Genomic DNA, 14,230 nt, shown 5'->3' with positions numbered 1-14,230 from the left:
CAGACAGGCCTGGGTTTGAATCCCAACACAGCCACCTACCAGCTGTTAATTAGCATATGATTTAATATCTTTGACCTTTTTCCATTTGTAAAATAGGGATGATTAAAATTAACACAGAGGACCTGTGTGATAACAGGACACATGCCTGGCACTGGGTATAATAGAGTCCATAGATGTGAGTTCCCATTTCTTGGAATCACCATTTAGGTGAAAGTATTGGCTACATGGACTCCGGGTAAGCACTGTGGGTTTCCTCCAAACACAGCGAGTCAAAAATGAGCTGCTCTAGCATCCTGTATATGGCAGAGCTCACCAGGACACCCATGCCTGGCCACGTCAGGACTTCGAGGTTGCCCGTTGTGCTGCTGAACTTTGCAAGGGAAAGGAAAGTTCCCTTGGGCTGTGCTTGTGACCTTTGAGACTATTATCTTCAAAGCCACAAGCCTGGTGCTAGGCTATAAAAGTAGCTCACTCCAACCCATTCTCCCTGCTGCCTGCTCCTTACTGTCCACCACATGCCCACGCTGAACCAGAGGCCACCACCATGACAAGGGACCACAATGGAACCTGGGAGATGGAGAGTAATGACAATTTGGAAGGCTACATGACGGCCCTGGGTAAGCAGGAGGCCGGGCTTTGGGGAGGGAGGGGGATTTTGAGAGGACTGTGATCTGCTCCTCCAGACAGTCACTGTGGAGTTCCACAAACCTGAGTGTAAATCCTCACTCCTCCCTGACTAGCTATGTAGTATCAGGTAAGTCAAGCAAAATCTCAGAGGATCAATGATTTTTCTGCAAGTGGGAAATAATAATAAATGAGATTATGTCTAGAATGTCTAGCACAGCACACGGAAAATATACACTGAATGAAAGATATGCATACAAGTGCACGCGCACGCACAGACGCACACACACACATACCTGCATACACAGGGTAAAGCCATAGCTGAGGGGACAATGCAGTAACTCCCCTACCTTTGAAAGCCATCTCTTAGATAACCAGATAGACCTGGTATTTTCCAGGAATAACCCCTGCACTGATTGCTCTTTTGTCAGTCTTGTATTGGGGAAGCAGGAAAGGATTAGCTAACAGGTCTCTTCTTAGTCTAGAGAAAAATCAGACCCACAGACAGGGAAGAGAGACTTTGATCATATGATCAAACAACTCATTACTAATTGACTTCTGAACTAGATTCTAGGCCAAGGCTCCATCCATGTACGTGCTAACTCTCTGGTGGGGTCCCTTGTAGAGCTGGCAGAAAACACATGTGGGTTCTAATGACACCAAAGGGCTGGGGTTCTTTCACTTTGCTGGACAGCTTTGTGGCCGGGCACTACTCAAGGAGCATGGGCCACCTGTCCTAGTTTTACCCTGCACTGGCTTCCTTATAACCTAACCCCTAATCCCCCCCTCCCAGTGTATCTCTGGTTTATAGTTGCTTGTTGATTTTGATTTTTACTCTGTATTGATTAGTCCTTTTCCTGCTCTCTTATTTAGGTTTTCTAAATTCCTACTATGAGTCAGACCATCCGGTATTTTTCTTTTTCTTTCCAACTTATTTCGCTGAGCATGATCCCTTCTAGCTCCATCCATGTTGCTGGAAACTGCTTGTGTTTATCTTTTTTGATGGCTGAGTAATATTCCATTGTGTATATGTACAACATCTTCTTGATCCAGTCATCTATTTTTGGGCATTTGGGATGTTTCCATAGCTTAGCTATTGTAAACAGTGCTGCTATAAACATAGGGGTGCAGGTGCTCTTTGGAATTGATGTTTCTCTGTCATTTGGGTAAATACCTAGGAGTGGAATTGCTGGATCATATGGAAGCTCTATGTTTAGTAGTTCAAGAAATCTCCACACAGCTTTCCATAGTGGTTGGACCAGTTTGTACCCCCACCAGCAGTTAAGGAGAGTTCATTTTTCTCCAAAACCTTGGCAACATTTGTTGTTGCTAGTTTTTTTAATATGTGCCATTCTCACTGGTGTGAGATGGTATCTCATGGTAGTTTTGATTTGCATTTCCCTGATAACAAGTGATGTTGAACATTTTTTCATATCCCTGTTGGCCATTTGCATTTCCTCTTCAGAGAAGTTTCTTTTTAGCTCTTCTGCCCATTTTTTGACAGGATTATTTTCTTTGTTTTTGTTGAGTTTCATCAGCTCTTTGCAGATTTTTGTGATCAGTCCTTTATCATTAGTGTTGTGTGCAAAAATGTTCTCCCAGTTGGTGGGGTTTCTTTTTGTTTTTGTTATTGTCTCTTTTGCTGTGCAGAAGCTCTTTAATTTGATGTAGCCCCAGCTGTTGATCTTTGCCTTCGTTATCACTGCTTTGGGTGATGTGTCTATAAAGATGTCTTTGATGTGCATATCACATAGTGTTTCGCCTGTATTTACTTCTAAGTATTTTATGGCTTCAGGTCTTATGTCTAGTTCTTTAATCCATTTTGAGTTGATTTTGCATATGGCGTGAGGTAGTAATCAAGTCTCATTCTTTTGCATGTAGCGACCCAGTTTTCTTAGCACAATTTATTGAACAAACTTTCTTTGCTCCAATGTATAGTCTTTGCTCCTTTGTCAAAGATTAGTTGACCATAAATCTGTGGGTTTATTTCTGGTTTTTCTATTCAATTCCATTGGTCTGCATGTCTGTTCTCATGCCAATACCATGCAGTTTTGATGATTATGGCTTTGTAGTATAGTTTGAAGTCTGGGAGAGTGATGCCTCCATTCCCTTCTTTTTTTTCAGGAGAGCTTTGGCTGTTCAGGGTTTTAGGTGATTCCATATGAATTTCATCAATAATTGTTCTATTTCTTTGAAGAATGTCATTGAAATTTTTATTTGGATAGCATTGAATCTGTAAATTGCTTTTGCTAGGATGGCTATTTTAGCAATGTTTATTCTTCCAATCCATGAGCAGGGGATGTATTTCTATTTCTTTGTGTCTACTTCTATTTCTTTTAACAGTGTTTTATAGTTTTATTTGTATAGGTCCTTTCTTTGTATAGGTCCTCTTTTGTTAGATTTGTTCCCAATTATTTGATTTTTTTTTTGTTTCAATAATAAAGGGATGATTTTTTTGATTTCTTCTTCTTCAGATTTATTGTTTCTATATAGGAAGGCTACTGATTTTTGCATGTTGATTTTGTATCCTGCCACTTCACTAAACTGATAGATGAGTTTAATTAGTTTTTTTGTGGAGTTTTTGGGGTTCTCTATCTATATTATCATGTCATCTGCAAGTAGTGATAGTTTGACTTCTTCTTTTCCTGTTTTGATTCCTTGTATGTCTTTCTCTTGTCTTATTGCTCTGGCTAGGACTTCCAGTATTATATTGAAAAGCAGTGGTGAGAGTGGACATCCTTGTCTTAATGGAAATGCTTTCAGCTTTTCACCATTGAGAATGATACTGGCTGTGGGCTTGTCATATATGGTCTTTATGATGTTGAGGTATGTTCCTTATATCCCAAGAATTTCAAGGGCCTTTATCATAAATGTGTGTTTTACTTTGTTGAAAGCTTTCTCAGCATCTATTGATATTATCATATGGTTTTTATTTTTTTTTTTTGATGTGTTGGATAGCATTGATTGATTTTTGGATGATGAACCATCCTCCTGTCCCTGGAATAAATCCTACTTGGTCATGGTGAATTATTTTATGGATTCATTGTTGGATTCTAATAGCTAAAATTTTATTGAGGATTTTTGATCAGTGTTCATTAGAGAGATTCGCCAGTAGTTTTCTTTTTTTGTGTTTTCCTTCTTTGCTTTTGGTATTTGTGTAATGTTGGCTTCAGAACATGTTTGGTATTATTCCTTCCTTCTCAATTATTTGAAAGAGTGTGTGATGGATAGGCACTAATTCCTTTCTGAATCTTTGGTAGAATTCATTTGTAAATCCATCAGACCCTGGGCTTTTTTTGGGGGGGAGGTTTTTGATTACCATTTCAATTTTGCTGCTTGTAATTGGTCTGTTTAGATGTTCTATTTCTTCTTTATCTAGCTTTGGGTGATTGTAGAGCTGTAGGAATTTGTCCATCTCTTCTGCATTGTTGAACTTGTTTGCATACAACTGTTCATAGTAGTTTCTGATTGTTCTTTTGGTATCTGCTGTGTTCGTTGTGATTTCTCCTTTTTCATTTTTGATCCCATTTATTTGTGCTTTCTCCCTTTTTTCCTTTGTGAACCTCGCTAGGGGTTTGTCTATTTTATTGATTTTTTTCGAAGAACCAGCTTTTGGTTTCATTGATCTTTTGGATTGTTTTTTTAGTTTCGATTTTGGATTGTTTTTTTAGTTTCAATTTCATTTATTTCTGCTTTGATTTTTATTATTTCTTTTCTTCTACTGATTTTGGGGTTTTTTTGTTGTTCTTTTTCTAGTTCTTTGAACTTTGAGATTAGGTTGTTTCTTGAGTTCTTTCTCGTTTCTTGATTTGAGCCTCTATTGCTATGTATTTTCCTCTTATTACTGCTTTTGCTACATCCCATACATTTAGGAAATTGGTGTCCTCCTTGTCATTCAACTCAAAGTATTTTTTAATTTCTTTTTGATCTCCTCATTTTGTCCAGTGGTTTTCCAATAGTGTGGGTTTCAGTCTCCATGAGGTAGGAGAGTTCCTTGCCTTCTTTTTATGGTTTATTTGTAGTTTGATGCCTTCATGGTCAGAGAAGATGGTTGGTACGATTTCAATCTCAGTGTTATCTGTTGATGTTTGTCTTGTGTCCCAGTATGTGATTGATCATGGAGAATGATCCGTGTGAGCTTGAGAAAAATGTGTACGCAGATTTATTTGGGTAAGTCCAAGCACTCTAGATCCTTTTTTAGAGGTTTAGTGTCCTTACTTGTTTTTTGTCTCGTTGATCTAGCCATTGTTGATAGCGGTGTGTTGAAGGCTCCTACTACATATATGTTTTCTCTGATGTGTGTTTTCAGAGATGATAATAGTTGTCTAATGTATTTTGGTGCTCCTTCATTGAGTGAGTATTCTTCATGTACTTTAGACAGGTTTCCTACACCAATTATCCTCCAGCGTCCTCCCAGGTATCAGAATTTTACCTCAATATACCTGGGGAGGCAGGAGGAGACATTGTCCTTCTGCCAGAGACCCAGCCCTGTTGCTCTTATTTTTAGTACCCTGAGTGTACAATGGAAATGGGGTTCTCATTCTGTAAGTGGGGAAATGTCATAGCACTTAGCTCAGGAAGGTAAATTCTGAGCCTGATCATGCAGGTGGGAAACCAAACCAGAAGCACTGGCTCAGCGGCAGCTTTCTCTCTCACTTTGACCAAATTCCTAAACTTTCAAAATTAGTTTCTTCATCTGCCAAAAAGGGATAATAGCACTGGTCTTGCTTGTTTCTCCATTGATGTGGGATGTGGCTGTCACTCTGATGATTGAAAGCACCGCAACAAGGGCTGTTTGGAGGTTTCGAGGTTTAAGCAGTATGTTAAACAGGTTGTATTCAGGGAATATATTCCAAGACAATTTGGTGTATGATTTTGTGACTTATTCTTAAACAGTAAAAAGTGCTATGAAGATTTCAGGTATAAAATGCAGACCCACTGTAGTTTTCAGGTCAGTAGAGGGAGCCCCTGAAACTCCTTCCTCTACCCTTAAGAGAGGCTAGCACAACTATCACCACATCCTTTGCCCTCTGGGAAAGTGGGGGCACACACAGAATGCCATCAGCTTTCCACAAAGTATCCTTTTTCTAAAAAGAGTACCCCAGCACAGTTTCTTCCACATCTACCCCACAAGGCAAACGTTACTTTTCCAACATTGACAAATCAATGAAGCTTGCCTCCCTTGGCCTTTTTTGCATGAGGCCCTTGGCATTTGCAACATATGTGGAGATCTCTACAAATGCCCAGACGTGTAAATATCACTAAGCATAACTCCGTTCCCTGCCCAATGGCTGTCATCTTCTTGGGTTTTAATCCCGAGCACCAGGAGCCGGCTTTCTCTGTGATCTGCTTGCTGGTTCAGTGTGGAGGGAGGAATTCCAACTGAGCTGTGGGCTGGGCAGCAAACTGACTTTGTCACCAGCCAAGTGACTCACTGCACATACAGGTCTCCCATAGACTCACTTGCCAGCTCAGTGGAGTGATAGGGCGTGGCAGCCACAGGTGTTCTCCACATTTTCAAAGTCATGCAGTGGTCAAAGAGTGAGTACCTAGGGTCAGTGCCACCTCCACACCCCTCCTTCTAAAACACCCTGTCTTCCACAAGGTCCTAGACTCTTCTTGACAGCAAGGAAAGCAGCTAGCAACTTTTTACCCAGAGAACAAGGTTATGTCCCGAGGTCCTACTTCATGTTGAATCAGGGCAAGGGTGTGAGTGGTCTGCAATCTGAGGATCCAGTACTGTGACAGAATACTGGGGGACAGTCCATGACCTTCCAGCTGTGGCACCAGCATGGCCAGTGGATGGGGAACCATTCAACCTCACCACCTAAGTTTTAGATGTTACCTGTGGGTGCCAAGGCCTGTGCTGTCTGAGATACAACCAAGTCCAATCAAGGAGCTTGACTGGTGTAGACCATCGAGTGATAGCCATGCACAAGTGGTATTCCAGTTTTCTACTTTGAGGTGACAAATCACCCCAAAATGCAGTGGCTTGAAATAACTACAGTCATTTTATTATTATCTGTCATTGCTTGGGAGCTGATGGAGCTCTCCAAGGTGGTTCTTGCTAAGAGTCCTGAGTCAGTTGCAGATAGTAGTGGCTGGGGCAACAGCCATCTGACCCCCGCATACGGCAGCTGGTGCTGGCTGACTGTTAACATCTCAGCTGGGACTGTCAATATGTGCATGCAGCGACCCCTGCACCTGGTTTTCCTCCCAGCATGCCGACTGTATACAGAGAGAGGACACAGAACTGAATGCCCTTTTATGACCAAAGGTCAGAGATCATATAACATGACAAGGTCAGGCCTTAGAATTGGAAGACTTCCTCAGTCTAAGTTATGGTCTTTAAAGATCACTGTGGTGAGGGGCCTCCCCGGTGGCGCAGTGGTTGAGCGCTGGGTTGCGAAGCTGCCCGCGGCATCTGCGGCGCCGGTTCAATCCCCGGCTGCTCCCCGGCCACCGGAGGAGGGTCCCACATGGCGCGCAGACCTCTCCTGCCGCCCGCTGCTCCCCTCAGCAGTGTACTTCGGTCCTTCTGCCTGCTCTGCTCCCCACTCTGGCTCTGGTGAATTCTCTCACCCTCCCGTGCTTCTGACTGTACCCAGTGCATGTATGAACAAAACAAACAAACAAATAAATAAATAAATAAAACATGCCTCTAAAAAAAAAAATAATAAAGATCACTGTGGTGAAGCCTTGAATGAATCTGGGGAAGGCAAAACTGGAAGCAGTGAGGAGGCCCATTAGGAGGTTACTATGTTATTCTGGCAAGAAACGCTGCTGTATTGGCTAGGCCAGTACCCTTGTGGCTGGACAAGAGGAAACAGGATCAGTGCACATTTTGGATGTAGATAAAGCCAACAAGGCATGCAGATGAGTTTGGAGCAAAAAGAAAAGAAGTTGGTCTCAGGCACAGGCTTGTATAGGAAGATGGTGATTCCATCCTGAAGTGTGGAAGACTTAGGGAGCAATGAGTTTGGACAAGAGTCCTGGGCAGGGGGAAAGACCTGAACAATTCTGTTTTGCATATTTTGATTCAGAGGCCCAGTACAAAGCCAAGTAGAGAATTGAAATTGGCTCTTCAGTATAAGATGTGGAGCTCAGGATGGCATCAAGGATGAGCAGGGATGAGGATGGAAGGTGCTTTCCATTGTATAAAATGAGGAGTCTGCAACCCAGAGAAATGGAGAGTCTTGCCTGGGTCACCTGGGTTGGGAAGTGGTGTCACTCACATGGGATTCCAGTTTGTCCCAGTTTCCACAGCTCTGTTCTAGTTGTGGATGCTGAGCACAGGGCAGGGAAGGAGGAGGCTCATTCTGAGCAAGGTTTGTCAGGATGGGAACTCCTAAAGTAGACAGACAGGAAGAGAGACCCTCAGACTCCGTGGGTAGAAATGAATAAGAGAGTGAGTGAGTGAGTGAATGAGTGAGTGAGTGAGGTAGAAAATATCTGATGACCAAAGGGAGATTCATTTTCATAAAATATGGATTCTTGCTGGTGCTCACAGCCAGTGAAATTATACATGTTGCCAAGTCTTTCCCAATCATGTAGTATCTAGTTGAATTTTCAAACAGGCACACTGCCAGGAAGTAGAAAAAGCCCAGGTGAAGATAAGTTTGGCCCCTCCTTCTTGTCTCCCCTTGCCTATACTGGGAGCACCTCCATCCTGTCCCCCACCCCTGAGGTGAACACTAGACATCGGCAGGAGGTGACAGGGTGAGGGGAAGGAGGGAGGCACCCCAGGGTCTTCAAGCTGCCTCTGCTCACTAGGGAAAGTTTTAAACCTTTGGAGATGTCCGTGAGGGGATGAGCAGAGAAGCAGGCAGGGGCCAATCCAATCCCTCCCTAAATGTGTTATCTGGAGTAGGAAACGACATGGAAAAAGGATAAGATTGCCCTTCTACTCAGCTTCTCTCGATTGCCTAAGAGTGCTGATGATTTGAGAATTAAGGAGTCCTGGTTCAAATTCCAGAGAAGATGTAGTTGGAATAGAGCTCAGATTTCACTTGATGAATACTTGTGCATCTCTGCTCTTCAATTTACAAAGAGTGCCTGCCCTTTTAGCCTGCAACTTTAGCTTTCTTTTTTTTTAAATAAATTTAAAAATTTATTTTAATAAATTTTTAATTTATTAAAAATTTATATATACTTATTAAAATATACTTGTATATTCCCCATACAATTGCAACCCCCTTATTTTGACCCCAATCCCTCCCCTCCCCGCACCCTACCCCTTATAGAGTGTCTCTGGTTCATAGTTGTTTGTTGATTTTGATTTTCACTTTCTTATAGTTATTCATTTTCCTGGTCCCTTATTTAAGTTTTCTAGATTCCTGCTATGAGTGAGACCATCCGGTATTTTTCTTTTTCTTTCTAGCTTATTTCACTGAGCATGATCCCTTCCAGCGCCATCCATGTTGCTGCAAACTGCATGTGTTTATCTTTTTTGAATGCTGAGTAATATTCCACAGTGTATATGTACCACATCTTCTGGAACCAGTCATCTATTTTTGGGCATTTGGGCTGTTTCCAAAGCTTAGCTATTGTAAACAGTGCTGCTATAAACATAGGGGTGCAGGTGCTCTTTGGAATTGATGTTTCTCTGTCATTTGGGTAAATACCTAGGAGTGGAATTGCTGGATAATATGGAAGCTCTATGTTTAGTAGTTCAACAAATCTCCACACAGCTCTCCATAGTGGTTGGACCAGTTTGTACCCCCACCAGCAGTTAAGGAGAGTTCCTTTTTCTCCAAAACCTTGACAACATTTGTTGTTGCTAGTTTTTTTAATATGTGCCATTCTCACTGGTGTGAGATGGTATCTCATGGTAGTTTTGATTTGCATTTCCCTGATAACAAGTAATGCTGAACATTTTTTCATATGCCTGTTGGCCATTTGCATTTCCTCTTCAGAGAAGTTTCTTTTTAGCTCTTCTGCCCATTTTTTGACTGGGTTATTTTCTTTGTTGTTGTTGAGTCTCATCAGCTCTTTGCAGATTTTTGTGATCAGTCCTTTATCATTAGTGTTGTGTGCAAAAATTTTCTCCCATTTGGTGGGGTTTCTCTTTGTTTTTGTTATTGTCTCTTTTGCTGTGCAGAAGCTCTTTAATTTGATGTAGTCCCAGCTGTTGATCTTTGCTTTCACTATCACTGCTTTGGGTGATGTGTCTGTAAAATGTGTTTGATGTGCATATCACGTAGTGTTTCACCTATGTTTCCTTCTATGTATTTTATGGTTTCAGGTATTATGTCTAGTTCTTTAATCCATTTTGAGTTGATTTTGCATATGGTGTGAGATAGTGGTCAAGCTTCATTCTTTTTCATGTAGCAACCCAGTTTTCCCAGCACCGTTTATTGAACAAACTTTCTTTGCTCCAATGCATATTCTTTGCTCCTTTGTCAAAGTTTAGTGACCATAAATCTGTGGGTTTATTTCTGGATTTTCTATTCGATTCCATTGGTCTGTGTGTCTGTTCTTGTTCCAATACCATGCAGTTTTGATGATTATGGCTTTCTAGTATAGTTTGAAGTCTGGGAGTGTGATGCCTCCATTCCCTTCTTTATTTTCAGGAGAGCTTTGGCTATTCGGGGTTTTTGGTGATTCCATATGAATTTCATCAATAACTGTTCTACTTCTTTGAAGCATGACATTGAAATTTTTATTGGAATAGCATTGAATCTGTAAATTGCTTTTGGTAGTATGGCCATTTTAATAATGTTGATTCTTCCAATCCATGAGCAGGGGATGTCTTTCCATTTCTTTGTGTCTTCTTCTATTTCTTTTAACAGTGTTTTATAGTTTTCTTTGTATAGGTCCTTTACCTCTTTTGTTAGATTTATTCCCAAGTATTTGATTTTTTTTTTGTTTCAATAATAAAAGGGATGGGTTTTTTGATTTCTTCTTCTTCAGATTCATTGTTTGTGTATAGGAAGGCTACTGACTTTTGCGTGTTGATTTTGTATCCTGCCACTTTGCTGAACTGATTGATGAGTTGAATTAGTTTTTCTGTGGAGTTTTTGGAGTTCTCTATGTATATTATCATATCATCTGCAAATAGCGATAGTTGACTTCTTCTTTTCCTATTTGGATTCCTTGGATGTCTTTCTCTTGTCTTATTGCTCTGGCTAGGACTTCCAGTATTATATTGAAAAGCAGTGGTGAGAGTGGACATCCTTGTCTTGTTCCAGATCTTAATGGAATTGCTTTCAGCTTTTCACCATTGAGAATGATACTGGCTGTGGGCTTGTCATATATGGCCTTTATGATGTTGAGATATGTTCCTTGTATCCCAAGAATTTCAAGGGCTTTTATCATAAATGGGTGTTGCACTTTGTCGAAAGCTTTCTAAGCATCTATTGATATTATCATATGGTTTTTATATTTCTTTTTGTTGATGTGTTGGATAACGTTGATTGATTTTCGGATGTTGAACCATCCTTGTGTCCCTGGCATGAATCCTACTTGGTTGTGGTGAATTATCTTATGGATACATTGTTGGATTCTGATAGCTAAAATTTTATTGAGGATTTTTGCATCAGTGTTCATTAGGGAGATGGGCCTGCAGTTTTCATTTTTTGTGTTATCCTTGCTCGGTTTTGGTATTAGTGTAATGTTGGCTTCATAGAACGTGTTTGGTATTGTCCCTTCCTTCCCAATTTTTTGGAAGAGTTTGTGAAGGATAAGCACTAATTCATCTCTGAATGTTTGGTAGAATTCATTTATAAATCTATCAGGTTCTGGGCTTTTGTTTTTGGGGAGGTTTTTGATTACCATTTCAATTTCGCTGCTTATAATTGGTCTGTTTAGGTGTTCTATTTCTTCTTTATCCAGCTTTGGGTGATTGTAGAGTTGTAGGAATTTGTCCATCTCCTCTAGATTGTTGAACTTGTTTCCATATAACTGTTCATAGTAGTTACTGATTATTCTTTTGATTTCTGCTGTGTCCGTTGTGATTTCTCCTCTTTCATTTATGATCCTGTTTATTTGTGCTTTCTCCCTTTTTTCCTTTGTGAGCCTGGCTAGGGGTTTGTCTATATTATTGATTTTTTCAAAGAACCAGTTCTTGGTTTCATTGATGTTTTGGATTGTTTTTAATTTCAATTTCATTTATTTCTGCTTTGGTTTTTATTATTTCTTTTCTTCTACTGGTTTTGGATTTCTTTTTGTTGTTCTTTTTCTAGATCTTTGAGCTTCGAGATTAGGTTGTTTCTTTGAGTTCTTTCTTTTTTCTTGATGTAAGCCTCTATTGCTATATATTTTCCTCTTATTACTGCTCTTGCTGCATCCCATACATTTAGGAAATGGGTGTCCTCCTTGTCATTCAATTCAAAGAATTTTTTAATTTCTTCTTTGATCTCCTCATTAGTCCAGTGGTCCTCCAGTAGTGTGGTTTTCAATCTCCATGAGGTAGGAGAGTTCCTTGTCTTCTTTTTATGGTTTATTTCTAGTTTGATGCCTTCATGGTCAGAAAAGGTGGCTGGTATGATTTCAATCTTGGTGTATCTGTTGATGTTTGTCTTGTGTCCCAATATGTGATTGATCCTGGATTATGATCCATGTGCGCTTGAGAAAAATGTGTACTCCGTTTTTTGGGGGTTTAGTGTTCTATAGATGCCTGTTAAGCCCAAGTGCTCTAGGTCCTTATTTAGAGCTTTATTGTCTTTACTTATTTTTTGTCTCATTGATCTATCCATTTTTGATAGTGGTGTTTGGAAGTTTTCCACTACATATGTGTTTATTCTGATGTCTGTTTTCAAGATGACAATAGTTGTCTGATATATTTTGATGCTCCTGTTTTTGGTGGATATATGTTAATGAGTGTTATTTCTTCTTGAAATATTGTCCCCTTGATCATAATGTAGTGACCTTTAGGGTCTCTTTTTATCTTTTTGAGTTTGAAATCTGCTTTATCGGATATAAGTATAGCTGTTCCTGCTTTCTTTTTTGGTCCATTTGCTTGTAGGATTGTTTTCCATCCTTTATCTTTGAGTCTATTTTTATCTTTTGTAGCTAAATGTGTTTCCTGGAGACAGCAAAAGGTTGGGTTTTGTTTCTTAATCCAGCCTGCGACTCTGTGTCTCTTTATTGAAGAGTTTAGTCCATTTACATTTAGAGTTAATATTGATATGTTAGCATCTGTATTTGCCATTGTGTTTGTCTTTCCTTTGATTTTATTTGTTTATTCTTTTAATAACTTTTTTTTTTTGGCCTTCTTTCATTGTTATTCGTCCCTCTTCTCAGAGGGCTTTAGGACTCCTTGTAGTATTTTTGGAGTGGGGGTTTAGTCTTAATGAAATTCCAGAGTTTCTGTTTGTCTGGGAAGGTCCTTATTCTTTTTTCATAGAGGAAGGAGAGCTTTGCAGGATAGAGTATTCTTGGTTGGCATCTGTTTTCTTGGAGTCTGTTGACTATGTCCCTCCACTCTCTCCTTGCCTGTAGTGTTTCTTCGGGGAAGTCTGACGTCAGCCTGATTGGTTTACCTTTGAATGTTATCTGTTTCTTCCCTCTTGTCAGCTTCATTATTTTTTCTTTGTCCTGGATTCTTGGGAGATTTACTATCATGTGTCTTGCTGTATTTTTCCTTTTGTTGTGGAAGTTTGGTGTTCTTCTTGCTTCTTGTATATCAATTTTCAGCTCCTTCTTCACGTTTGGGAAGTTCTCTTCAATTATGTCCTTGAATATTTTCTCTGTTCCTACATCTCTCTCCTCTCCTTCTGGTATTCCTATAACTCTTATATTTCCTTTCCTCATGGACTCAGATAGTTTCCGAAGTCTTTCTTTGATCTTTTTCCTTCGTACTTCTCTCTCCTTTTCTGTTTTTGTTCTTTTTATTTCTGTGTCTTCAAGAGTACTTATTCGTTCTTCCATTTTATCTATTCTGCTTTCATTGCTTTTCCCAGAGTTCTTTAGTGCCTCCATTAATTCTTTGATCTCCTTCATTTCTTTTACTTCCCTCTTTAGGTACTCAATTTCATTCTTCTGATTGTTGATTATTTTTCCCTTCTCATTGTTTTCCTTTATGACTTCTGTCAGTTTTTTAATCATGGCAATTTTAAATTCTCTTTCTGGAAGGCTCAGAAGTTCTTCCAAGTTACTGTTGTTGCAATCTGGGGGTGGTTTTCTTTTTGTTGTGTGCTTTTTTCCTGAGGAGTTGCTAGGTTGCGTGTGGTTCTTCTACTCCCTACTGTCTGTTTTCTAATTTGTCGTATGCATTGTGACACTGTGTTGCTAGGACTGGCCGGCATCTTGGGTGACCTTCTCCTCTCCCCTCTTGCTCCTCCTGGAGCCATCTGTCGGTTTCAAGCAATCTTTATTGAAGAAAGGTCCCTGTTCTAAAATGCCGATGTGGGGACACGCTCCCCTGCGCACCTGGTCTGCCCCACTGGTGGGTTCCCGCTCCCTCTCTGGGCTAGGTCTGCAGGCCAGAAGGAGCCTGGCGTGGGCGAACTTCCCAGCTCACCTCTGGCTCCTCCAGGATCCTTCTTATTGTTTCAGGCAGTCTTTACTGGAGAAATGTCCCTGTTCTAAAATGGCGATGCGGGATTCACTTCCTGCGTGCCTGGTCTCAGGCACACTCTTCTGCACACCTAGTCTGCCCCAGCCG

General features: G+C 40.4%; 1 protein-coding gene across 1 annotated transcript in view; it reads left to right on the top strand.

The window, feature by feature from the left end:
* Positions 1–544: 544 nt before the first annotated feature.
* The window catches only part of LOC311170225 (retinol-binding protein 2-like), a gene marked incomplete at both ends in the record, with an annotated part of 34,569 nt that continues 20,883 nt past the window's right edge, over positions 545–14,230 (top strand). Inside the window, one exon of the mRNA XM_084232613.1 lies at positions 545–617. Within this exon, the coding sequence (XP_084088739.1) occupies positions 545–617 (73 nt within the window). The remainder of the gene's footprint in view (positions 618–14,230) is intronic.

Source organism: Talpa europaea, assembly GCF_964194135.1.
Source record: "Talpa europaea genome assembly, chromosome: 4".
Classification (NCBI taxonomy): domain Eukaryota; kingdom Metazoa; phylum Chordata; class Mammalia; order Eulipotyphla; family Talpidae; genus Talpa; species Talpa europaea.
This window is presented reverse-complemented; position numbering and strand designations above follow the sequence as displayed.